This window comes from Equus quagga, chromosome 8 (genome assembly GCF_021613505.1).
Source record: "Equus quagga isolate Etosha38 chromosome 8, UCLA_HA_Equagga_1.0, whole genome shotgun sequence".
Classification (NCBI taxonomy): Eukaryota; Metazoa; Chordata; class Mammalia; order Perissodactyla; family Equidae; genus Equus; species Equus quagga.
Window position 1 is genome coordinate 110,022,506 of NC_060274.1, and position 26,064 is coordinate 110,048,569.

Here is a 26,064-nt window from a genome sequence, read left to right on the forward strand (position 1 = left end):
CCCCCCCCCCCCCCCCCCCCCCCCCCCCCCCCCCCCCCCCCCCCCCAGCTCGGTCTCCCTTCTCAGCAACGCTACCTCCTTACCTCTCTTTGACCTCCTTTAGTCTCCTTCACAGTCTGGCCCTTGACTTCTCGGCCTCTTCTTCCCCTTCTTTACCTGCAATGTCCTGCCCCTACTGGGGTCTCCTTCACACCCTTCTCTCTGGTCCCATCCCTTCTGACGCCAAACCCCAGCATTCCTCAACGGCTTGGCCTGGTCGGCTTTAGCCTGATTTTGTTCCCGTGCCCCTGGGCTGGGAAAGGAGTGTGTGGTGCAAAGTGGGGGCAAGAATGCCCCTCGGCGGTGACCCCTGCCTCGCCCCCCTCCGCCCCTCCCGAGCCCGGGTTGCGGCGCTTCCTGGGCGGATGGTTGGGACCTGCTGCAGCAGCTGCGGTTCTGCTGTGTCATGCAAGAAGGAGGCGGCGGCGGCGGCCGGAGCTGGAGGGGGAGGAGGGGAGGAACCTGATCTCTCCGGTAGCGAAGGGCTGAAGGCAAACACCGAGCTCCCCCAGAACCGCCCGGGAGCAGGGAGGGCTCCGCTACCCCGGGGGGCCCTCCCCGCGGGGCAGATGGTAAGTGGGGCGGCGCAGGTGGTCGCCTTGGGAAGGGAGCGCGCAGGGGGGTTAGATGGGGAGGCGGGAAAAACTGGGAGTCACCCCAGCCAAACTGAAGGAGCCCAGTGTCCAGCTGAAAGGGAGCGACCCAGGCCATAATAAGGATGACCGGCCAAACGCAGCAATAATTACAATGCGAATAACGCCCCGCCGTTGACCCAGACTACACAGAGGAGTTGTGCATCCCGAACCCAGGACAGAGCCAGAGGCAAAGATTCAGCTTTTGGGAACCATCACCCTGTCAGCTCTGGCGCTTTAAGGTATACAGCTAGTAGCTGTCAACATACACCATAATCCTATAGCCTGGCGGCGCCTTATGGGTCGTCTTGTTTAAAACTAGGGAAGGGGATGGAAACCTGCCCAACCTCACTTTGGCCACGAAAATAATGCTCTTGGCCAGTGGCCTCGGACAAACAGCCTCTGGCGCAATTAAAGAATCAATAGGAAAAATAGCTTCATTCCCTTCACCACCCTCCTTCCCCAAGCTCCTTCAATCAAGGTAATTGATTCTTAAAGGAGAAAGACAACTATGCCTTATATTCCCTCCCGCCCTACACCCTCGGCAGCCTCCTGCCTTACATGAACGGCCCACCCCACTTTCAGGCTGTGATTCCTGTTGGATAAGGGGACTGCCTTCCACTCTGAACAGCTTCACCTCCGCTGCCCTTTACCCCCAGGGGTTCAGAAACAGAAGTGAGAGCAGTGAATGTGGGGACAGGCTGGGCACATGCAAACGTTACTTCTTTTACCTGCGTGCACTTCTCAGGACAAGTTTTCTTTTATTATTGTTAGTCCTTTCCATTTCGTTCCTGGGAATTTCAAAGCAATTTCTGAAACATCTTTTTTTTTTTTTTTTTATGTCAGTCATACATTTAGAAGTGAGGGGTTGGCAAGATTAACTGAAAAGCTGATGACTGTCTCAGAAGCCCATGCGGTTGCTAGGGAACTCCAGCTCATCCTGCTCTTTCTGATCACTGGCGTCTTAGGTGGAAATCAAACTTCTCCGGGTGTTATTAAAATGAATGGCATTTGGTCACAGGCGTTCTTGCTTCTGTTGCAGCATACTGGATTGTTATCGATCGCCTCACACCCACGTATCTTGTTTTCCTAATTTGATTTCTGTATTTGCGTCACTGCCTGGGACATGCAGGCTAGACCAGTCAGGTTCACTTCCTGTTTCTCAGAACTGGTTTATATTTGGTCTCGTAGCGCTGGCTGGTAAAACATTATCAAACTGATCCTCTTGCAAAGAAATCTGTGCTTTCCATGAAAACAAATTATTCCAATTAAATTCTAATTCCCATGGAAAACATCGTCATTTGGGGAAGAAAGTAGACTGCCAGTTGCCATTTGAGAAAACCATTCTTGAAAGGTAAAACCGAGAAAAACCCAGCATCTTTATTTCTTTTACCCAGAATCTTCATTCCTCAGCATTAGAACTGAAACAAACTCAGGGAGAGAGTAGACTTAAGTATGATATTTCTAAAATGAAGCTCAAGAAATGCACACTGAAGCTGGGGAAATAATTTAGACTAAATAAGGCATAGAATTGAATGGAATCCAGGCCCCAGGAGCACAAATAAGCTTGGGTTAGCACTGGGGCGCTCAGAGAACAGAGTGTGATTACAAGGCTATGCTGCAAATGGGAGCCCACCATTTTGTGCACTAATTGTCTCTTTTACCAATTCCCCTATATCCCTGGACAAAACAGCCATGCTTTTCTTTTTTTCAGTTCCTTCCTCTTTTAAAAGAGGATATCACAAAGGCAATATCATAAAGATAAACACTATGTAAATACTTAGGTGGGTTCTGATTTAGATAAGTTGTTTAGATGGAAAGTAATAGGGTATATATGGCATTGAGGAATGCTAGCTGATGATACTTAGGGAGTTTGCTCCCACTTCTCCTATAGACTGAATGACCTTGCATGAGCCATCGCAGGTTTCCTCATGGAAGCTTAACAAAAGTGCTGAACTAAAGGATCTCTAAGTTTCCTTTCAGTTACAAAATTCTGTGATTATATGAACTCACTACATAAAAATTTCAATTTTAGCTGGATTTTGCCATGTTAAATTTTGATGCTGAAACATTAACATCTATCCATAGAGATCTTGGAGGAAATGATTTGCTGTTGATATATCATTTTTTAGTGTCAGTTGCCAGACAATCAAATAAAATCGACCTTATTCCCAATGTACTTACTCTCTGCTTGCTTGGTGGTATTGTGGAAGCAGCAGGAGAAGAGGTAGAAAGGATATAAAAGTGTATAGAAAGGTCTTTCAGTAATTTTAGATTTAGTTAGCCCAGAGTACTTTGATGAGCAAAACAGTGGAATGATGAGGAAGGGCTGTACAAGAAATAATCAACTGAATCTTCATTCAACCAATAATCTGTTTGCCTGTATTTTATTTACTGATAGGCAAAAATATGCCTGGTACAGATTTTTGAAATTTTCAAATTCAAAATGTAAAGAAGTAGCATGGAGAAATGTGAGATTTGTGCCAGAGAGAAAGGACTTGACTTTGAAAGCCAACTCTACCACTTTATTCATTATTGAGTGCCTGCTATGTGTCAGGTACTGTGCTAGGCACTGGGAATACAAAGATAAATAAAACAGTCTGCTCCGAAGGACCTTATAGTATATTGAGGAGACAGATGAGTACACAGTTGACGACAGATGAGTGCACAGTTGATCATGAGACAGTGAGATAATATCAACAGGCAGGTCTTTGGACGGGTCCCTAACCACATAAGATGAATTTGGAGAGCAGTTCTGAAGGACGAGTAGAAGTAATCCAGACAAGTGGGCAGGTTAAAGAGAAATGTATTCCAGGCAAAGAAAATACTATGTGTAAAGTCCTGGAGGTAGAAAGGGGTGCCTAGAGAGTTGAAGGTGAAGGACAGTACCCAGCAAGTGGTAGATTCTTAGTAAATACATTGTATGAATGGCATGGCAGAAGTTCTGAAGGATGCACCTGGAAAGATCAGCAAAGTCCTGTATGTGAAAGGTCTTGTATGTCTTTTTTTTTTTTTTAAGATTAGCCCTGAGTTAACATCTGTTGCCAATCTTTTTTTTTTCTTCTTCTCCCCAAAGCCCCCCAGTACATAGTTGTATATTCTAGTGTGGGTCCTTCTAGTTGTGGCATGTGGGATGCCACCTCAGCATGGCCTGATGAGCAGTGCCATGTCCGTGCCCAGGATCCAAACCAGTGAAACCCTGGGCAACCGAAGCAGAGCGCGTGAACTTAACCACTTGGCCACGGGGCCAGTCTCAAGGTCTTGTATGTTTTCCTAAGAAGTTTCAACTTATCCTAAGGCCAGTAGAGAATCAGTGATAAATTTTAAAGAGCATAGTGAGGTGATCAAATGTCCATTTTAGAAAGATCACTGCAGCTTGGAGAATTTATTGGTGTGAGTAATGCTGTGAGCAGGGAGACTAGCTGGGAGGTTGTTTTAGCATTATAGGAAAGAAGTGACGCATGTCTAAACTAAGGCAGCAAGAATGGAGATGAAGAGAGGAGAAGGATTCAAGAGATATTAAGGACATAGAACCAACTGAATTTTATTATTGATTATATTTTCAGGATTGAGGAATAGGAGGAGATTTATGGTTCAGATAAATGGGAGGATGGTGGTACCATTCACCAAGATGAGAACTTCAGGAGGAAACCTAAGTTGAGGAGGAAAGGTGATTAGTTTCAAACTCAACTGAAACATGTTGAATTTGAAGTGTTCGTGGGCTATCAAAGTGCAGCTGTCTACTACATGATTGAACAAGAGAATCTAGAACTCAAGAGAGAGGTCTATGCTGGAATCATCAGGTTAAGTGATAGTTCATAGAAGTAGATAAAATCCCCAAGAGAAAAAGCATAGAGTAAGAAGAGAAGAGGACCTACTCTGGAACCTCATGAGAATGCCAACATTTGAAAGACGACGAGACGCAGATACAGGGGAGGAACATGCAGAAGGTGGGCAGACCAGGAGCAAGCAGTGTCCGAGAAACAGAGAGCAACTGTCAGCAGTGTTAAATACTAGAGAAAGGTCACGAAAAGTGAGGACTGAAAGTCCTTGGATTTAGCAACAAGAGGGTCATTGTGTTTGGCCAAGAAAGAGTTTATTGGGATAATGGGGACAGTAACCAGATTGCAGTGGATTGAGGAGTGGATGGGGGCAGAGGAGGTAGACAGAGGAAGTTCTTTTGGATAAGAAGGACTAAAGGGCAAGTAGGCAAGGAACAGGAAGGTATTGGGAAGAGAGTAAAATCAATGTCTGTGAGCTTAAGGCTGCGTAGGGAAAGAAGGAAATAATACAGTAATACAAAAGTCTTGATTCTTTCAGTCTTCTCCTTCAAATTAAATGGCATCACCATCTCCCAATTCTCGAGTCAAAAAGCACATAGATATATTCAAGACAATCTGCACTTTTCCTCAGTTCTCACGTCCAATCAGTGAGGAATTCAGGTCAACTGTACCTCCAAAACACTTCCAAGATCTGTCTCTTTCTGTTCCCACTGCTACCACCCTAATACAAACAGCATCTTCTGGGCTCCTGTAATAGCTTTCTAATTGTTTTCCTGCTTCCTCTCTCGCCCCCATTCTCCACAGCACAGCTAGAGTGACATAAATCATGAAACAGAAATCAGATCATGGTGCTTCTCATCTTAGAGTCTTTCCACGCCTTGGGATTGCACTTGGACTAAAGTCCAGACTCCTTTGCTGGCCTGCAAAGCCTCTGCAGCATCCCAGACCACCTCGTCAGTCTCCTCTCCCATCACTCTCCAATCACACTGGCCTTCTTTCAATCCTTCAAACACATTGGATTTGCTCTTGTTTTAAAGGACTTATCCTAGATATTTGCTTTTCCTGGAATACTCTTTTGGTTATTCTGATCTCAGTTTAAATGTCAGCTCCTCAAAGGGGTCCTTCCTGATCATTTTGCCTAAAGTATTCTTCTCTGTCCACTTTCCCAACCATCCTATGTATTTTTTTCATAGTAATAAAACTTTATTACTATTTATTTATATTGCTTGTAGGTGAGAACGCCTCTAAAATGTAAACCCCATGAGGATTCCTGGCACATAGTAGGCACCTAAAAATGTTCGTTGGATGTTTATAGAAGGAAAAAGAGAGGAGCAATAGATTATTAGAAATTAGAGGCATCAAACATCAGAGCCTGGTGTGGTTGAAAAAATGGCCAGTGATTATGGATTACTAGGCTTTTAAGATTCCAGAAGTGGAAGAGTTACCAGCTGTGACTCTGGACATTCACCTTCTCTGAGTTTCACTTTGTGGTTAATAATAACACATGCCTCACAGGGCTCCTAGGAAAATGAAATGAAATAGTATAGGGATAGGTATGAGGCAGTCTTGTCAAGCTACTGTCAGGAAGTCGGTACTTCTGGCAATCTCACGTAGGCTCCCCTATAATGAAGTTAACATTTGATGATTACTTATTATTAGGGGGAAAAACTAGCTAAATTGTGACTTTTAAAAAATACTAGGATACCTGAAAGAACCTGGAAATTAGATTATTTAAGAAGAAATAAAAGCACTCCTATAAATCAATAAGAAAAACATTGAAAACTCCAGAAAATTGGGCAAAGAGTATGACAGATTACAATCAAGGAAATATAAAAATCCGTAAAAATAGTCACCCTTTCCCATAACAGGAGACGTGCAAATTACAACTGCAATCAGGTGTAGTTTTGACATATCAGGTTGACAAAAACTAAAAATTTAATAGTGTGCTTGGTTGGCCAGGCTGAGAAGCAGGCACATTTTTACATTGTCAGTAGGAGTAAAAGTTGGTACAACCTCTGTGGATGGCAACACGGTAGTATTTATCAAATTTTTAAATGTACAAAGCCTTTAACCTAGCAATTTTCCTTTTATATATTTATCCAGTAGATATACTCAGACATGTATTGAAGAATGACTCTTCTAGGATTTTCAACCAAGCACTATTTTATAATAAAGACCGAAAACAGCCTACGTGTCCATCAACAGAGAAGTGGTTAAATAAATTATGATACAGTTATACAAGTGAATGGTAGGCAGCTGTTAAAAATTGCGAACAGTTCTAGGTAGACTGATATGAAAAGATCTTCATGATACGTTACTCAGCAAAAAAAAAAAAAATTAAGATGAAGAACAACGTGTGTATTTTGCTAGTATTGTGTTTTCTTTTTAAAGACTACTCACCTTTTTTTCCCCCCCTCTGGAAAACTTTATCTGTGAGAAGGTGAAGTAGAGCAGGGCAAGAGCAGGACTGGAGAGACCAGATGGGACGGCATTTCAGATTTATGTGAGGGATGATGGTTTCCCTGACCAGGATGGTGGCTTGCACAGTAAGAGAAATGATCAGTGTCAAGAGTTATTTTAAAGCACTTGACGATTGAATGGAAATTGTGGGTTAAGCAGAGGGAAGTAGTGTCATAGTTGACTTGAGAGTCATGCTGCATGAGCAAAAGTGTCAATTACCAAGATGGAGAATCCTGGGGCAGTAACAGAATTGCAGGGGAAGATCAAAAGTTTTGTCTAAGTGGAGATGTCTACTGCAGACTTGTGATACGGGTCTGAAGCTCAGAAGAGTTGCTGGAACTGGATTTATAAATTTGGGAGAAGATTGCCTAAAGAGGGTAGATGGAAGGGCCGGCCCAGTGGCATGGCGGTCAAGTTCACGCACTCCACTTCAGTGGCCCACGGTTCCCTGGTTCAGATCCGGCGTGGACCTACATACTGCTCATGAAGCCATGCTGTGACAGGCATCTCATATACAAAACAGAGGAGGATGGGCACAGATGTTAGCTCAGGGCCAATCTTCCTCAACAAAAAGAGGAGGATTGGCGGCAGATGTTAGCTCAGGGCTAATCTTCCTCAAAAAAAAAAAAAAAGACGGTAGTTAGAATCAAAGAAAAGCAGGTCCAGGACTAAAGGCTAATCGTTTAAAGATTGGATAGAAAAGAAGGAGCTGGCAATGAAGACCGAGAATCAGAAACCAGAAAAATGAAACCGGGAGATTATGGGGCCAAAGAAGCCAGGAGGAGAATATGTTGAGGAGGATCAACTCACATGAAATGCTGTCCAAAGGTCCAGGTAGATCATTAAAACTTGCTTCTCTCATAAGCTGTGAACTCCTTGAGAGTTAGGATTATTCTATTTATTTTGTATCTTCAGGGCTTGCCCTGTGCCTCATACTTAATAAATGATCAGTAAACTTGTTAAATTGGAGAGAGAGACAGAGACAGAGATACAGAAAGCCAATAGAATGTATCTTTGGGTCTCAAAAAATAAGTAAATAAGACATATTCCCTTGAACTTTACTGCAACCCAAACTCGACCTTAGGAAAAATAAGGAGGTCCTGCTCCCTTTGTTTTACTCTCGAGCTAACACGTTGCTTGAGCGCTCACAGTGCCACACTGTTGAGATGTTAAGTGCCTCCCCAAAACATTTTGATAAGTACTATTTACCTGTGTCTGGTCATTCTGAGTCATTTCTGTCTTGTCATTTAGGTCCTGGGTGATGACAAAAAGAGCAGTTTGCTTTTCCTCGTCTATCTGACTCCATCACACCACCTTGAATCTGTTGATGGAGTCTGGAGAATCCATTCTGGTGCCACTACGGTTCTGTAATACACTGTGACCACTCATAAGGATGCCCAGCCCCAGTGTCCCATCAAAGAGAAAGATGAGTTGGCAGGAGGAGACTTGTCACCTGTTAGAGAAACCACCAGCTTCTCAGTCTGTTATTGTTTCTGCAGAAAGGTGGTAATGCTGTCAGGAGAGAATGTAGAGAACAGCAAAGCAGAAAAGGTTTTGATTTTGTTTTGAGAACATGGAAACCTTCTACATAGCAAAAGAGTTGTCATGACCTGTTGGTCCGGTGTCCTTGAATTAGAAACTAAAATCATAGATGTAGTTTAAACGACACTTAAAGTGTTATGACATCCTGTTCTATTTAGTCAGACCAGGAATCAGCAAATTTTTTGTAAAGGGCCGTATAGGAAATATTTTAAGCTTTGTGGGTCATACGGTCTCTGTCCCAGCTACTCAGCTCTGCCATTGCAGTGCACAAGCAGTCATAGGCAATAAGTAATTGAATGACTGCAGCTGTGTTCCAATTAAACTTTATGTGTGAATACTGAGATTTGGATTTCGTATAATTTTTACATGTCATGAAACATTATTCTTTTCTCGATCTTTTTCAGCTACTTTCTAGGCCATACAGAAACAGGGACCGGGCCAGATTTGGCCCATGCACAGTAGTTTGGCAACCTCTGATTTAGACAAACATGAAGATCACGTCATGAGAAAGATTTTCAGATTCGGACTTCTAAAGAAAATAATCTGTTTCATATATGCCCCTTTATTTTAACGTCTCAAATTTATTTGAACCTATAAACACATTTGCCTACATCTGACTTATTTGGGAATAAAGTATGTCTCCTCAATTCTGTATTCATTTAACACTTTGCCCCTCTCTTCCTTGTAATGAATGAATGTGCAGGAATGTAGTATTTTTATAGAGCAAATTGAAGAATTCTGACTGCCGACTTGATAAATACCCAAACCAAGAGAGGACACAGTAATTCTAATCACATTTTAAAACTACGTTAATTCATTCAGTAAGTACTTAGTAATCTACTTCTTACATAGTGTGGTACTGAGTGTTATGGAGTTAGAGATAAAAGAGGATAGACGATAGATAGATACGTAGGTAGATGAAAAATCTCGTGGCTGACAGGGGCAGTGAGAATTGTTTGGACTTATCACAGTATAACTGTAGTTGTTTAAAGGAACAGAGAGGTGGTTAGAAAAAACTAAGTTTAAATCTGGGCTGTTTTGTGTCCCAGTTCTGTGACCTTGGGCTGATCACATAAACCATACAAGCTTCAGTTTCCTCTTTTTAAAATGGGATAATAATACCTACCTGTCAAGAGAGTTAAATAAGACAATGTATGTAAGTCAGCTAGCCTGGTGCCTGTATGTGGTAAGTAATCAGTAAACGGTGGCTGTTGTCTTATGCCGATATGAAGGGCTGTAAGTTGTTCAGAAGAAGCACACAGTCAAAGGCAAAGCGGAGTGACTCTGTAAGTCAAGAACTTCTGTACGCAAATGGAAATCTACAAACTGAGGGTTGATGCCTGGTAGCGAACATTTGGGTGAAAATAAAAGCAGAAGTGACATTGCCCTTGCCTTCCCTAGTAACCAGCTGCTGGATTGTCTAAGGGGCTCCACCTATAGGTCCTGCTCTCCAATCTCCCAGTACTTCAATGCCAGTTCTGTCTGGGGAGAAAGTGGATCATCAGTATCAGCCCCAGCTTCTTGCTCCTTCCAGTCAGGCCACCTGTGAGCCTCAGACACCTGTAGGTCCCTCCTGTTATGCCTCCCACTCCTATGTTAGTTCTATTCTGTGCTTCCTCCTTGACCTCCACACCTTCAGTCTCTGGTCATTCTGCCTTGTATCCCAGTCTCCCTGTAGATTTGAGGTCCTGTCCTGAACCCTGGCCTACTTTACCATGACTCTGTAATTTTGTACCATTTATCTCTGACCAGTCCTCTTCCTCAGAAGGCTGTCCTCTGCTGCCCTCACCCTTCTGTGATCCCCTTCAACTACATGTGCCTTACCCTTCATGCTGACCTGCTTAGTATTAATAGCTTCCTGAACTTCACCTTGGTAGGAGACACCAGGTCATGCACAGCCCAGCGGCCCTAATCCAAGCCAGCTTCTGCATTCACAGTCCATGCCCTGAGGAGTACTGCCCGCCCCAGTCTTGCCTCACGCTCTCTCTCCGCTGGCCATGTGTTGTCAACTGGTCCTAGTATGCTTTGTGATTCTGTTATGGCAACATCAATAATGCTTTCCCAATACAAATGACACAATTATTCCACAGGGGCATGATATAGGGGCAATGGAGAACTTCAACATCTACTGACAAGCTCATTCTGCTGAAAAGTGAGCATCAGATAAAGTTGGCATGACTTAAATTTAAACTAATTGCTTATTGAAGAGGTACTATTCTATGCTTAATTCTAACCAGCTAAGAAGAATGTGTTGGTGAAGTGGAAGTGACACAGAACTTAAAATAAGTGACCACGGCATCCTTGAATTTGTAATAGCCAGAGAAGGTAATTCTGCACTTGCTAACCTGACACATGGAAGACTTGAGCATGTTAAGAGGATATATGGACGCGAGGCTCTCTCTGGCCAGGAACTAGGAAAGAAAGCTCCAGAGGAGTAAAATGACTTGAAATTTAAATTCTTATAAAACCAGTGATTTCATTGAAGAAAAGGGAGCAACTAATAAAGATCAGTGTGGCTGCTCAAAAAGTGTTCTGATAAGCTCATATTTTTAAAGAACATGTACAAAAGGTCAGAGTAGGGGTATATAACAAGATCTCATTCGAAAGAAGGGCTCAGACCTGTGAAAATAATGCCAGAGAGCTAATATCCAGAGACAACTAGGGTCTGGGGAAAGTACTGAAGACAATTAATGGTTTTTTGTTTGGTTTTTGCTTATGTTTATAGTAAGAATAATAATGAAGAAGAGTAGGGCTGTTGAATGGAGCAGACTGTCTAATGTTAGTAGTTACCTGAAAAACAGAATCATTCAGCTATAGCATTTCCTAGATTCTAAGGTACAAGCTTTTTTCCCTCACATTTTTAATATTTCTAAAGTCAGAATGTGTCTGCAATAGACATGTTTAACGTGGCAGTGCTTTTTGGGGAGGACTCTAAAAGCAGTAATGAAGTGGTGGTGCATCATACAATAAATTGGTCTTAGAATAGGGGAAATACAGAATTTTATTCACTTAGCTCTGTCGGTGTCAATCACACTCAGCAGACGAGGGGTCCACTTTGTGTCCCAAAAGTGGCAGTGCTGCCAGTGGCCACCAAAGTAGGAAAGAGTCAGAGAGCCGCTTGGAGGCCACATTCAGAAGTGTGTTGCCCCATGGAGGGAGCAGAGGAAGGTGGATGAGCACTATTGAAGAACAGAAGAATAGCGAATACTAGAGACAGGAAAGGAAAACAGGTCGAAATCTCTAAGAAGGAGTAAAAAGAGACCCTCAGAAGTCAAGTCATTGTGCAGCTATGTCACAGAGCGGGGAGGGATGGTGTCTTAGTTGGTTTGAGCTGCCATAACAAATACCATAGACTAACTTAAACAAAAACCATTTATTTCTCACAGTTTTAGAGGCTAAGAAGTCCAAGATCAGGTGCCAGCAGATTCGGTGTCTGGTGAGAGACCACTTCCTAGTTTTCAGACAACCACCTTCTTGCCGTATCCCCCATGGAGAGAGAGGTCATCTCTCTTTCATCTCTTCTTATAAGGACACTAATCCCATTCATGGTGGCTCCACCTCATGACCTAATTACCTCCCAAAGGCCTCACCTCCAAATATCATCACATTGGGGATTAAGGCTTCAACATATGAACCGGGGTGGGGTGAGGGGAGTGGAGTGAAGCACAAACATTCAGTCTATAGCAGATGGAGAGAGGGGATGTATGTTGAAAAGACAAAGCATGGTCAAAATGCAGGAAGGCTAAAAGAAAAGAAAAGAAAAGAAAAGAATGGCTATGAAGCTACTCAGGAACAATGTCTAAGATGGGGTCAGATGGGTAATGGCTTGCCCAGGACAGGACATTTTGAACTATGTCTGGTGCATAGTATGTGGGTTCTGCTGTGTCCTGTCTCTTCTGAATCACTGCTATGATCCACTTAAAGCCCAGTGCCCCGGGGTCCAACTTAGCTCCAGTTGTCCCCTTGGAGGGCTCCTCTGAGGCAATGTTTAGATCAAGATATAGGTCTGGGGTCACAAACCAGGAAAAGACATTAGAGAGTGGTATAAGTAAGACCCTGAGTCAACAACAACAAAAAAAAACACAAAGAATGGTCCATATAAGTAACCAGAGAACGAAGTAGCTAAGAGACAAAGACTTTACCATAATAAATTCAAGGAAGCTGGAGCTGTGGCCTGTTTCTACTGGCTCTATGGAATCCATATTAAAGAAGAAAATCAGAGAACCTATAGATCAATTGACCGTGGAGGAAATTGTTTGAACCACATATGGTCAGACCTTTAGAAACTGTGATGCACCCAGGTGGTCTCTACGCAGCTTGAATGGAAAGAGTTTAGCACCGAGGGAAGGGACCATGGCCTTTCATGATTTACCTCTAGCTTCTACCACATTAATAGTGATCAAACAAGTGAGTTTGCAAGCGGCAGAGAATTTGCCATTTTCTGTTAAAAACAATGATCTTTATAGTTAAAGATATAGGCCCTACCTTTGCTGTCTTCTCGCATGTGTCCCTCTTCCCAGCTGCTCCTTCCTGTGGGCCACCCATGTAGTTCTGGGAAAGCTGACTCCACCTTTATCTCCAGGAGGTAGGGCATGGGGTTCAGACTACACCAATCAGTGAATTTCATCCCCTGTCCCCAGTGACTGATTCAGGTATGGGCATGTGACCTAAATCATTCCAATCAAAGAGAACGTCAGGACTTTTTCTGGGAATGCCAGGACAAGAAACTTTCCTTCCGGAAGTGAATGCAGAAACATGTAACCTTGGGAGTTCTTGGCCATCATCTTGGGACCACAAGGGCTGAGTCTATTGAGAATGGAGCTGTCACCAAAGAATAAAGCAAAGAAATGAAGAGAGAGCCATCAGGTCCTGTACACATTGTATGAACTGCGTGACCAAACCTGGCCCTGAAGCTTTTGAACTTTTCACTTACAGGAGCCAATAAATTCTATTTTTTGTTTTAGCCATTTGAATTAGATTTTCTTTTTTCTTTCTTTTTTTTTTTTTTTAAAGATTGGCACCCGGGCTAACAACTGTTGCCAATCTTTTTTTTTTTTTTTTCTGCTTTATCTCCCCAAACCCCGGCTTGTACACGGTTGTATATCTTAGTTGCATGTCCTTCTAGTTGTGGGATGTGGGACGCTGCCTCAATGTGGCCTGACGATCGGTGCCATGTCCGCGCCCAGGATCCAAACCCTGGGCCGCTGCAGCGGAGCACGCGAACTTGAACACTCGGCCATGGAGCCGGCCCCTGAATTAGATTTTCTTGAAACCAAAGCTTCCTTTCTGATTCAAAAGGATAGAACAAACATGGTTAAGAAGGAATGGAATGCATTTCAGATAAATTAGAGTTCTATGTGAAAAATAGCCCATACAAGAGAAGTGATATTGTTGAAAAGATGAGAGTGGGATAAGCATTTCTTGATCTTAGGGCAGTAAGGGACCTTTATGAGCAAAAAGTAAGGGTTTATGGTTTAGGAAAGAAAAACATTTATAGATCTGACTACTTAAAAGTTTTTGATTTATGGAGATAAAACAGTACCACAAGCAAAGGATAAATGAGAGATTCTAGAACTTTTGCATATATATGTATACACACACACACAGGACAAAGGTTAGTGTCCTTAATGTATAAAGAACTCTTAGAAATTTATTTTAAAAAGACATCTCAAGAGAAAACGGGTAAAGAACATGAAAAGGCAAAAAGAAAAAAAGAAATTTAACTGCTCAATTAAAGTGAAAAAGGTCCAGTCTTACTAGTAATTCAAGAAATGCAAATTAAAGGAAAACCAGATGTCTTGTGCTTAGTAAATTGTCAGGAACTTTAAAATGATATCTTGCATGGATAAAGATGCAGAGAAATAAGCACCCTTGTACAATATCGGGAATATAAATTGGTTTAAGCATTTTAGAAAGCAATTTGGCATTGTGTATAAAAAACTTATCATAGGCAAACCATTTCACATAGTAATTTTGTTTTTAAGACTTTATCCTAAGAAAATAACCAGAGACACTCACAAAATTTAATGTGGAAGAAAATTTAGTACAGCATTCTTTATACTGAACACTTGGAGATAACCTAAGTGTCCAAAAAAATATATTGCATAAATTGTAATGTATCCCCATGATAAAATCTATGCATCCAGTAAAAAGCAGATTATGGAAGATGTCATAACATCAGAAAATGTTGGTCATTTAGTTTTAAATATGTTTCCTCAGAAAAAAAGAGTAGACAGTTACACAGGAAAATATTAATAGTGGTGATATCTTGGTAGTGGAATTCCATTCTTTTTTGTGATTTCTGTACATTCTAAATCCACCTCAATAAACATGTATGCTCTTTTAGTTAGGATAAAAAAGAAATTTAAGATGAAGTAGGAGCCCATGAATGATGAGAATGAGTGAATGGTGAGAGAGTAAGAGAGAACCTCAGATCTTTAAATGAGATTCAAACCTTCTGATCCATATAAACCACATCCCAGGATACAAAAAGAACTTCCAGATATGATTACAGACATGCTATCATGAACCACTGAAGATGGGAAAAGTACCATATGGCTGGAGATAGGCAAATATCCCAACTTTTAGAAAGGGAAACGTGGGTTCCAGAATCTACAGACCGGTAAGTCGAGTTTGCCTAGAAGAAGAAAATTGCCATTTACAGGAGCCAGCACAGGTTCACTTAGGTCCTTCCAGACCACTCTTGTTTTCCTGGTCCCCCATGCACTGTGCATCATGATCTCAGAAGGAGGTATTATTATTTTTCCCATTACACAGAATTCAAGCCTGAGGTCAGAGATGTCAAGTGATTGCCCAAGATCCTGTAGCCAGTTAGGTTTTTTTGTAAATAAGGTTACTAATCTGGAATATTAGAGACATATTTGTTCTTCCTGGCATTGAAGAGGTTTTCATGGGATCCTGGTGTACAATATAATGGAACATGGGACAGAATATTATACAATATTCTTAGTAGATGAAATGATTATACCCAAAAGTGTGGATTAATAGGACATTATTTAGCTGGAGATTTCTAGGTGGTAATAATAATACTTACCACTTATTATGTGCAAGTTTCTGTGCAAAAAGACTTTCCATCTATCATGTCAGTTAATCTTCCTCAACAGCCAGAGAGACAGGAACTGTTGTCATCCCTATTTTGCAGATGAGGAAACCTGGGTTCAGCATGGTTAAAGAACTCGCTTCTGAACTGGCAGCTACTAAGTAGAGGAGCTGGGATCAGTCACAGAAAGTCTGCTTTCAGAGCCCATAGGCTTAACTGTCATACTGAAATGTGTTCTTTTGGTCCTTGGCTCCTGTTCTGCTCAACTTTTTTTTTTAATTAAAAAGAAGATGTATTAATCTTGAGTTACAATTTAAAAGGCATACTTCTGCTAAGAGTACAAAGCTGAGAAAACAAAAGAAAAAGAAGGCAAGAAAACTAACATTTATTGAGCTCTTATAATATATTAGGTATGGTACTGCCCTCAGAACCGCTTTGCAATATAGATATGATTACCCCTATTTTCGCTGATAAGCTTGAGACTGAGAGAGATCAGACACAACCAAGGTCACTGGGCTACATAACCACACCGGAATTCAAATCTGGATCTGTCTGACTTGCAAGCCCTAGCTTCTTTTTTCACTACTGGCTAATAAAAAACCAAATGTAAAAGTATTTAGTGGGAAAAAAATGTAAAACCCTGCAATTGGCTTTAAAAAGTCAAGTGTATAAATATAAGATTTAGGAGACCTAATTTATCAACATTTCAGGTGCAAAAGATCTCAGGATTTGGGTTGCTTGTGAAGTACCCCGAGTCAGCAGAGTGACAGTCAGTCGCAGATGGCATTAACAGAAGAACCGTGTCTGGAAAATGGACAGAAGGCTCCAACTGGTTTGTGCACTGCTTCTACCAGATGAAGAGAGCTGTGATTCATTCTGAGCGCCACATTTTAAAAGAGGCAGACTAGGCTCTGGATGTCTGGAGGACAGCAGCCAGCTGCTAACAAAATATCTACACGCATACAGGCATACATGTATGTACACCAACATGAAGAGTGGATTATGTCAAAAAAGTTAAACAAGTGAGGAAACCTGGGAGGGAGCTGAAAACCATCCTCGGTTAGCTGAAGCACTGCTGAATGGAAGAAATTCTTCTCATATTGCATGTGGCTCCAGAGAAAAGAGAGCTGTAGTTGGAAGGAGGCATATTTTGGCCAATAAATGAAAAACCAAAACATGACCACATCTTGCATATCTTTTTAGGCACTGAAATGCCAAGCCCAATGCTTTAGATGTAGCAGACGTTCAACAAACACATGTCAAAGTGAATTAGATGTTCAATTCTTGTTCAAAGACACAATCCGGTTGTCTTGTGGGGTAGGAAGCTCATGAGAGATGTTTGAGCAGAAGCTAGCTGGCCACCTGTTGTAAATAAAGACTTCCATCCCATAAAAAAAATTCCTACCCCTTGCCCAATGCCGCCGTCTTCCCAGTCATTACCTGCTTCCCTCATAGCCAAACTTTAAGAGGAGTCTTCACTCAACCCATTCCAGGCTGACTTTTAACTCTCTAGAAACTGTGGTCATCAGATCTAGTTACCGAAGCCACTCGTATCGCTCATCCTACCCCAGGGAGAACTCTTGATCATTCCCTCTTTGAAGGTCTCTTCTTCCTTACCTTGCAGACCTCACTCTGTCCCGTTCTCATGCTGCCTCTCCCCTGTCGTCTCCTCCTCTGAGAGTTGCCTGCATGCTTTTTTTTTTTTTTTTTGAGATCCTGTTCTTGACACTCTTCTCACTGTTTGCCCTCTTCAGGATATCCCATCCATTCTGAGGACTTAAAAGTCACTGGGCACTGACTTCTGAACCTATATATCTAGTCCAAGCTTCTCTCCTGATCGGTGGCCTCATCTTTCATTCGTCACTGGATAGCCTACCATCACTGCAAACTTAGCAAGCTGCTCATCATCCCCTGCACACTTGCTCTCCGGCCCCTGTTTAGCTTGGTTAATATCATCACACTTCAACCTTGGCCTCTCTCCCCTACTCCCAAACCTCTATCTAATCAATAATTATGTCCTTATTGCTACTTCTAAATCTCCCTGGGATTTGTCACTACTTTTCATCCCACTGCTGCTATGGTGACTCAGACCTTAATCCCTTAGACTATTACAGTGACCTTCTAATTGGCTTTCCTGGCTCCAGCCCTTACTCTAGCTCAGCCTTCATCCGGCCACTGAAGTTTTATTTATTTTTTTAATATGAATGATCACATCTCTTCTCTATTTTAAGATCTGATAATTACTTGCTGTCTTCAGTATGAAATCCAAATTCCTTAGCTGTAAATCAAGGTTCTTCTCAATATGGCTACAATCTACCTTACCAATCCTTTTCACCCCACACCAGACTTCCCTCTTTTCTCTGAACACAATTTGCCTTTTCATGCCTTTGTGCCTCTTCTCATCCTGCTCCCCTAAGGATCTTCTCCCCTGGGCCAAATCATCTCCTCCCTTAGTGCCCAACCTAAACTTCAGCACCTCTAGGAAAAGAAACCCTCTTCAGCTTCCAAGTCAGACGTCAAGGCAAGAGATATAGTATTTAAAGCAATAAACTGGATGGGCAATTACGGAGGATCAAGCCCAAGGGTCGGGGGGGGGGGGGGTCAGGGGGGGAGGAGTCTCAGCACTCAGAAATCAGGAAGGACCCAGAAAATGAAACTGAGAAGGAACAAACAATGAGGTAGGAGGAAAGTCAGTGTGGTGTGATGGAAGCCAAGTGAGGGAAATGTTTCAACAGGAAGGGAGTGATCCTGGGTGCCAAGAAGATGCTCAGAGGGCAGGAAGTTGAAGACGGACAACTGGCCACTGGATTGGACAACACAGAGGTCATTGCAACCTTCACTATGTGTGTTTTCAGTAGAATAATGGGGGACAAAAGGCTGATTGGATTCACTTCATGAGATAGTCACAAATGAGGTAGCTGACGTTCGTTGAATGGGTGAAGTATTGGATGAATGAAGAAATGATGTCTTAGAGAGGATTCGATAATTGATCAGGCACCAAAATAGATGAGTTATTTTGAACTCTTAGAGCCTCTGAAAAATTTCCAAGTAGAAACAGGGATGTGATTTGGTGGTGCAAAGGTTTTCTTGAGTGACAAGAGAATTCAGATGGGATCACTGAGGCAGTAGGCTTAGTCTAGGGAAGGTTCGGTATGAGTTCGGTAGTGGTTGCATTTTATCTACTGCTGACTCAGTTCATAAAGGCTTTCATGCAGGACTTCTCAGAGGCTTCTGGGAAGAGATGTCCCTGCAGGGACTTGGGTGTAGGATTTTCAGAGACCGTTTCCAAACACCTCTTGCTAGTGTGTGCAGTGCTGACAAGAAGCCTGTAAGTCTGGCTCTCATCATTTTGGAGGCTGGGCAGCACCTAGTCTGAATGGTTGGGAAGAGGTGAACAGGAAAACCCCGACCCATCTAACGCAGTGCATTTGAAAATGCTGCATTTGAAAGTATTTCTGTTAAAAAAAAAACTATGCTGAAATAACAAAGGGGATGGGCTAAGCGATCACCTGTATTTGATAAATAGATAGGCTGTTCTTACCTGTCACCCCCCGGGAGTGTAACAGTCACGAAATATGGAGAATAGAGACCTTAGGTAGACCAGCCCCAGGCTTTGATTTCATGCCATTCCCTCTGTGACATTCCTCAAATAGTCAGACTGTCAACAAGCACTTTGGTACAGATCCCATGTAGAATGTGTTTTCACTTACATGACTGAGGAAGATAACCCAGAAACCACACATTTCCATTTATAGAATTAACTATGGTGACATCCAGGGTCTGGATTACAAAATAGAGCCAGCCATCGAATACTGAAGAATCTCCTGTCACAAGATATTTCCTGTGGTTCCCCAAATGCATTGGGTGCCCTTACTCATCTGGCTGTGCCTTTGCCTGGGCCGTGCCCTCTGCCTGGATACCCAAATCCCCTTCTTCCTGGCATGCTCAGATCTAGGCGCGCCTTCTCCAGGAGGCCTTTCTCACTATCTCAGGCAGGGACGGACCCCTCTCTGTGCTGCTCAAACCATTTTCCCATGTCACTCCCTCTCCACACCAACACACTGAACTCCAGTTGTCAACTCTTCTGGCTCCCTCACCGGGCTGTGAGTTTCCTGAAGTCAGTGATTTTGTCTTCTTCCTGTTTTTATCTTTTGCATCCAGAATAATTTTTGTTTATTTTGGGCACGCCATTAATGTTTGTTGAGTGGATGCATGAATGCTTGAGAGTGTGAATGGATGAATGAATGAATTACACGAAAAGATCAGAAAAATGTTACCCCCTAAATGGAAGCTAGTATAAGCATGAAAGTGGCAGTGGCTTCACATATATGCAGAATTTGTGCATGCAATGGTACTTTCCAAATCCAGTGGAGATGACGAGATGATTGCAGCAGAATGCACAGGAAGAGGAGAATGATACCCACTTTCGCCTCCTAAAATGTGCGGCACAGGATAGTGAGAACTGTGCTGATTAAAATCAGAGTTGGGAAGTAGGAAGCTGATTGGTTTTGATCTAGATTTGGAAGAGAGATTTGATCTGCAGAATACATCAACATTTTGGTCTTTGTAATTTCTTTTAAGCAAAGTATTTTTCATTTTAAAATTTAAGGGCAAGGTACACCTTAATAAACATGTTTATCTAAAGCATAGCTTCATGGTAAAAAAAAAAAAAAGAACAAGCTAGGTATTACACCTCTCAAATGGGAGTTACATTGAACCAGTCATTTCTTTCCCACATACTACCTCAGTTTCCTTTGTGCATAATTTGTAACATGATAATAGCCCTTACTAGTATTTACATTATAAAAGTGTTGCCACTGTAAATTAGATAGTATAAAGTGGGTTATGATGTCTTCTTTGAAAGACAAGTCCTATACACAAATGAGGTATTATTATTTAGTTTTTCCTTTTCAATCTTGTTATATGAGAATTAGATGAAAACTCTGCTTTAAGCAATATCCAGTGGGTAAATGATTATTGACTTGAGTGAAATGAAAAAAAAAATCTTCAGCTGAAAACTTAGCTAGTCTGTGCACAAGGCAAAAATATTGTATTTCTCTGTGATGTTTCCCACTGTTCTTCATCTCCTCTCTGTGCTGCAATCACAAACTGAAGACAGTTAAGCCTTTGAGTTCAGTCATAGTGTGCATTTTAGAGAACATAAATACCCTGGAATGATTACAATTTAGAAATAATGTTTCAAGTAATCAAGCCGTGCAGCTAGTTTTGCTATTGATTTAGGACCGAAATGAACGTGTCAGGCCTTTACTTCATCTCCCGGGTCTCAGGCTGAACATAGTTACCAGCACAACCTCTTCAGGTTAGTGACTGCCGATCGCTCCAGGGCCCCCCATTAGCACGATGCAGGCCGGAGCTTTCCTATCTTCTTCCTGGAATACAGAGTGACAATGGCAGGAGAGGGGTTGTGGAAATAAGGTTTTGGGAATTGTTGTGAATGTCGGAAACTTCACTTGGTGTCATGAAGGGAGGAGAAGTGAAATGGCACAGAGGAAGGATTCAGATCACAGAGCTGATACACCACCTGTCTGGCATAATGGTGCCTGGCCCTTGTGTGCATAACAGCTTCAGTCCATTTCTAGTTCTGAGCGCCTCCCCTCTCATCCAAACCCCTTACAGTCTTCACCCATTGTGTCCTGGCTCACCTTCACTCCCTAGGACCCACCTTCAGCATTGCTTGTGGTTGTGGTCATCTGTTTTCCACCTGACCCATTTATTCTGGCTTCTGGATTTTGCTCTCAGAGAGGATCCCTGCATGGATAACTGCCTGGCAAGCTGTGGGGCCAGCTGCCTGCTCCAGACTCCAAGGTGACCAAACTCCTCTCTCCTCCCACTGACTGGTCCCAATACATGAGTTATGGCAATAGGTGAGCAGTAATGACAGTGTGACAATTCTGTCCGACCAGATTTTTACCTGTGAAGGTCATTTTGCTGTTAGGCTCCTCAGAGAGGTGGGCTGCTCAGGTGTGCATTCATGCACCACAGGGGGCCTTGGGTCCAGGAAGCCCCTTCACCAGAGGCCTCGCGCAGAAGAAGAGTTAGGAGGAGAACACAAAAGGCAGACTTGGTTTACTCTACTGTTTCAGCCACAACCAGCTCTGGTGGTGGGACTGCTGTCCAACTCGCAGGCCGTGCCTACCACAAGCATTGCCGTGCAGTCTGCTGAGCTAATGTAAAGACACCGGGGGAGCCTTCCTCGTGGCCCCATTTTCCTACCTTTGGGAAGAAAACGTAGGGATTGTATCTTCCACTTTTAAGGCAAACTTTTTGAAACAGTTGTCTTCATGTTCCCTTTATTCCTCAACTCTCAGTCACCTGGCTTCTGCCCCCGCTGACCCCGCTGCTGCTCATGCCACCTGCTGCAGCATGCCCTTGGTGCCCACCCCATGGGAGCTTCTCACAGTCCTCTTCTTACTTGACCTCTTGACAGCATTTCAACCTACGTGTGGACACGTGCTTTTCCCCCGTCCTCCATGATGCCTCACACTCCTTGTTTCCCCTCCTATTCCTCCTGCACCTTCTCACTCTCTTTTTCAGACATCCTTTCTCTGCCCATCCTTGAAGCTGTTCCTCTGGGTTCTCTCCTGGGCCCTTTTCTCTTCCCCAACACTCTCCCAGGATATCTCTCTCATCCCTGTGGATTCGATTGCTGTCTGTTGTGTTCTGATGACTGAACTGTATCCTCAGACTTCTGGATCAAACTGCCTCCTGCTGCCCTGGATGCTCCCCAGGCATCACACACAGAACACGACCAAGGCTGGACTCGCCCTCTTCTCCGCAGTCTCCTTTATGCTGCATTTGTATTTTTGCTGTCTTCGTGAATGATATCACTGTCTACCCAGTTGTTCAAGCCAAAAATCTGAGCAACAGTCTTGACTCCTCCCCCTTCAAACCTCCAACATTCAAGTGATCACACATTCCAGTAGACTGTACCTCCTCTATGACATAGCCTAGAAGGTTCTGAACAATTCGGTCCTACTTATCTTTCCAGTCTCATCTCTGACCACTCTGCCTCAGCTATGCTGAACTATTTTCCTTGCTCAACTGCTCAGCATGCCCAGTCATTTGTGTTACCTCCAAATCTTGCATCCGCTCTGCCCTCCACCTGAAGCAGACTTGCCCCACCTCCTCATTTGACTAATTCTTTCATACCTTGTAAGTCTCCCTGTGGAAGTCGCTAACTTCCACTTCTCCCAAAGTGAGGGTTAGGTGACCTGCTAGGGCTCTTGGTACCTTCTTCTTCATAACGCACTGCTTTATCAGAGCTGCCTTTCCTGTTTCGATCTTGCCCTCTGCTGTGAGGTCTACTTTAAAGTCCCTGTAATCAGGGATCATATTTATCCTACTCGCCTTTGTATTCCCAGCACCAACAAAGTATTTGTTCCAAAATAGATGCTCAGTAAATGAATAAATGAATATAAATGTTGAAAGTATCATTGTGAAAATATACAATAAATTTCCAATCAGAGGATGCAATTAGAATTTTAGTAAACAAAGATTTATCAAGCCCCTCTAACATCAAGGGGATTTAAAGATTATTTAAAACTATTTAGAAGAATTTGTCAACGTTGGAATCATGAGCAGAGAGCAGTTAATAGAGGTAGATTTCAAACCTGTCCCTCACGGACTTCTTTTCCAGCGTTCAATATCCAGACTCTCTGAGCCGTGGTGTAGGCTCACCCAAGCGTTCCATCTTCCTGATTTCCCATGAACTCTTGGATTCATAACCTGCACCAGACCTGAGAACATGGGGATTGGAGTAAGGTAAGTGTGAGCTTTTCTGCCTTTTCCTCTATTATTTAGTTTTCAACCAGATACCATACTTTTAGAGCAATCATTTTTAAATTCCCCTCTCTGGAGTCTTCATGGCGAAGTGTGACTGGCTTCCCCGCTGGTCCAGGTGGTCTCACAATGTTTGCATATCCTATGACAACGAAGAAATGTTGTGAAGTCTCTTGAGGAAATATGTCTTTTCAAATTTTCTTTTTTGTTTCATGACTATTTAAACTTTTCATCGTTGTTGTATCGATTTTTTCCTAATATGACTCCACATAGAGAAAAGCAAGTTTTGAGAAATCAGAAAGACTTGCCCTCTCTGGGACTCCTTTTGGGCCAGGACATGAGCAGTGCAATCAAACTTCAATGATGACTCTGCTTAGCCATACTGCCTATGAACAAGCCCCCACTCCATCCCCACTGCCAACCTTCTCTAACCCCTTACTTGCTTTAGTTTTTCATTAAAAAACTTAGTATTATTTACTTACCTTCTTCTTTGTTTATTCTCTCTCTCCTTTACTAGGATGTGAGGGCAGGGGTTTTGTTTTGTTTCCACTACGGGTTCCGTGCTTGGAATAGTAACTGGTACATGGTGGGCATTCAGTAAATGTTTGTTGGTTGAATGAATGATGTCTTTAAGAAAAGTTTTTAAGAGGTTGATACACATCCAGGGCTCTGGGGATCTAATGCAAGTCTGGTTTGTAGCCTTGTCCCCTTAACACTTTCATTGATGACTAAGATGATAACATTTGACAGCATGCTGAACAAATTTACAGATGACACACCACTAGAAAGAATAACAAGTTGAATGGTACAATCAGTATCCCCCCCCAATCTTGACAAAATGTAATAATGAATCATATCTAACAATATAAACTTTAATGGGGACAAATATAAAGTACTCAAAGATCCCAAAATTCAATTATACAAGTACAGGTTGGGGGCGAGATGGCTTACAATTGCTCACGTAGGAAGATTGAGAGTGTCCTGTTGATTGTGAATAGATGATGAGTCAACACAGTGTGATGTAACGTCCAAAAAACATCAATCTTTTGTTGTATTAATAGAAATATAGTGTTCGAGTGGGGAAGTAGTTCTCTTGTACTCACTGGCGATCAGACCACCTTTGTTCTGTTGTATGAATTCTGATCTCTAGCCTTTAAAAGAGACATTGATAAACAAAAGATTATTCAAGAAGAGTAACAAGGATAAGAAGGGATATGGTCATCAGTGTCATATCAGAAATGATGACAGGCTCTGAGATTGTACGTGGATGCGTGAGAAGGAGGGTGATACTAGCATACGTGGCCGCCTTCCAAAGTTAGGAGGGCTGTCCTGCAGAGGAGAGATTTGATTTCTTCTGGGTAATCCCAAATGGCAGATCGAGGACTCGTGAGCAGATGTAAGCTTGTATATTACAACCCACTAGAATTTATCAACAGTTAGATTTGCCTAGCAATCAAGGGGACAACTGCTGGAGGTTGTCGGTTCCGTGATCCCGGTGGTGTGCAAGCAGAAGCTGGGCATTCATGCCCCATTTGCTGAATATATTTGTGAGGGAAGTTCAGACACAGGGGTGAGGCATTTGGTTAATCACAACAGCAAACACACATCGAGTGCTTCCCATATGGCAGGTACCATAATAAAGGATTAATGTGAGTTGTTATTTTTAATACTCACATCGATCCTACTAGCTCCATCTTACAGGTGAGAAAAAGGAGCCTTAGAGGGGTTAAGTAACTTGCACGAGGTCTTACACTGTGTACAAAGCAGAGCAAGGATCTGAACTTAGGCAGTTAGATCCCTGACCTTAGCTATTATTCTAGAAGGATTTCCACTTCTAGAAAATCATTCTTTCCCACCTTGAGATTCTATAACTTGAATGAAGTAATCAAACCAAGCAGCTTATTATCTCCAGTCGTAAACGATCCTATAGTAAATAGGTTCTTTCAGTATGCGGGGTGGGGACTGAATTAACTGGGGCATTTGCCACTTGTGGTGCACTATATGGAGGCCAGCATAGGACCCTGCACACAACAGGTGCTCAATAATTATTTATTAAGTTGAAAGAATGAGTGAATGCCCCTACACAAGATCGACTGTGTTCAAAATGACAGAATCTCAATATATTGTGCCTGAGGAGAAACAAGCACATTTCTGGGTGGTCTACTGAGGACACTTGGCAAAAAGTGACAATCCATCATTCCTGGCAAAGGCCTTGAGAATTCCTGCTCAGTTGTTTGGACAATATTCATTTAAACAAATATTTATTGAGTACCTGTTTGTGCCAGGTATGTCCAACGTGCTGAGGGTGCAGAGGTGAATCAGAGGATGCTCTGTTAGTGGGGGAGATGGACAGGTAAGCAAATTCTTATGATCCAATGTGACAAGTCCTATAACAGGGGTGTCTGTGCATGTGTGTGTTATGTATGTATGCGTGTGTTTTAAGTATTACAAAAGCACAGAGCAGAAAGGACCTAATTCTAGTTGGTGGAAGGAGTTGTTTAATACTGGATTATGTTTTTAAAGTGACTGCTGCTTACGTTGCATGAATTTATTTGGTCTTCGGAAGGACCATGTGAGGTTGGACAGAAGATGAAAGAGTTTCAGAGAAGTTAGGTGAGGTCCACAAGGTCATGCAACTGGTAATAATGATTCCTGACATTTACTGAATGCTTAGATTACCTGAGGCTCTGTTCTAAGCCTAATTAGGACGTTTAATTCTAATTAGGATGTTTAGCTCTGTGAGGTCGTT

General features: G+C 42.5%; 1 protein-coding gene and 1 long non-coding RNA gene across 7 annotated transcripts in view; one reads left to right on the plus strand and one right to left on the minus strand.

Annotated features, from left to right (window-relative positions):
• The first annotated feature begins 87 nt into the window (after positions 1–87).
• Positions 88–26,064, plus strand: part of MKLN1 (muskelin 1) — a 320,604-nt gene continuing 294,627 nt past the window's right edge. For 2 of the 6 annotated variants that reach the window (XM_046670335.1, XM_046670330.1), the window contains exons 1-5: positions 88–611; positions 10,693–10,780; positions 11,842–11,891; positions 16,226–16,489; positions 23,173–23,297. Coding sequence is in view for 5 of the 6 variants with exons in the window: in XM_046670330.1 (XP_046526286.1) it covers positions 23,281–23,297 (17 nt within the window). In the remaining variant the exon portion in view is untranslated. Of the gene's footprint in view, positions 612–10,692; positions 10,781–11,841; positions 11,892–16,225; positions 16,490–18,250; positions 18,339–23,172; positions 23,298–25,600; positions 25,669–26,064 lie in introns of all 6 variants that reach the window. The other 4 variants (XM_046670333.1, XM_046670331.1, XM_046670332.1 and 1 more) reach the window with 4 other exon arrangements.
• On the minus strand, positions 20,201–23,272 carry LOC124244067 (uncharacterized). Its single transcript, XR_006889880.1, has 3 exons — positions 23,147–23,272; positions 21,448–21,749; positions 20,201–20,905 (listed from the first exon to the last, which is right to left on the minus strand). It is a non-coding gene; the product is annotated as an uncharacterized LOC124244067 (long non-coding RNA).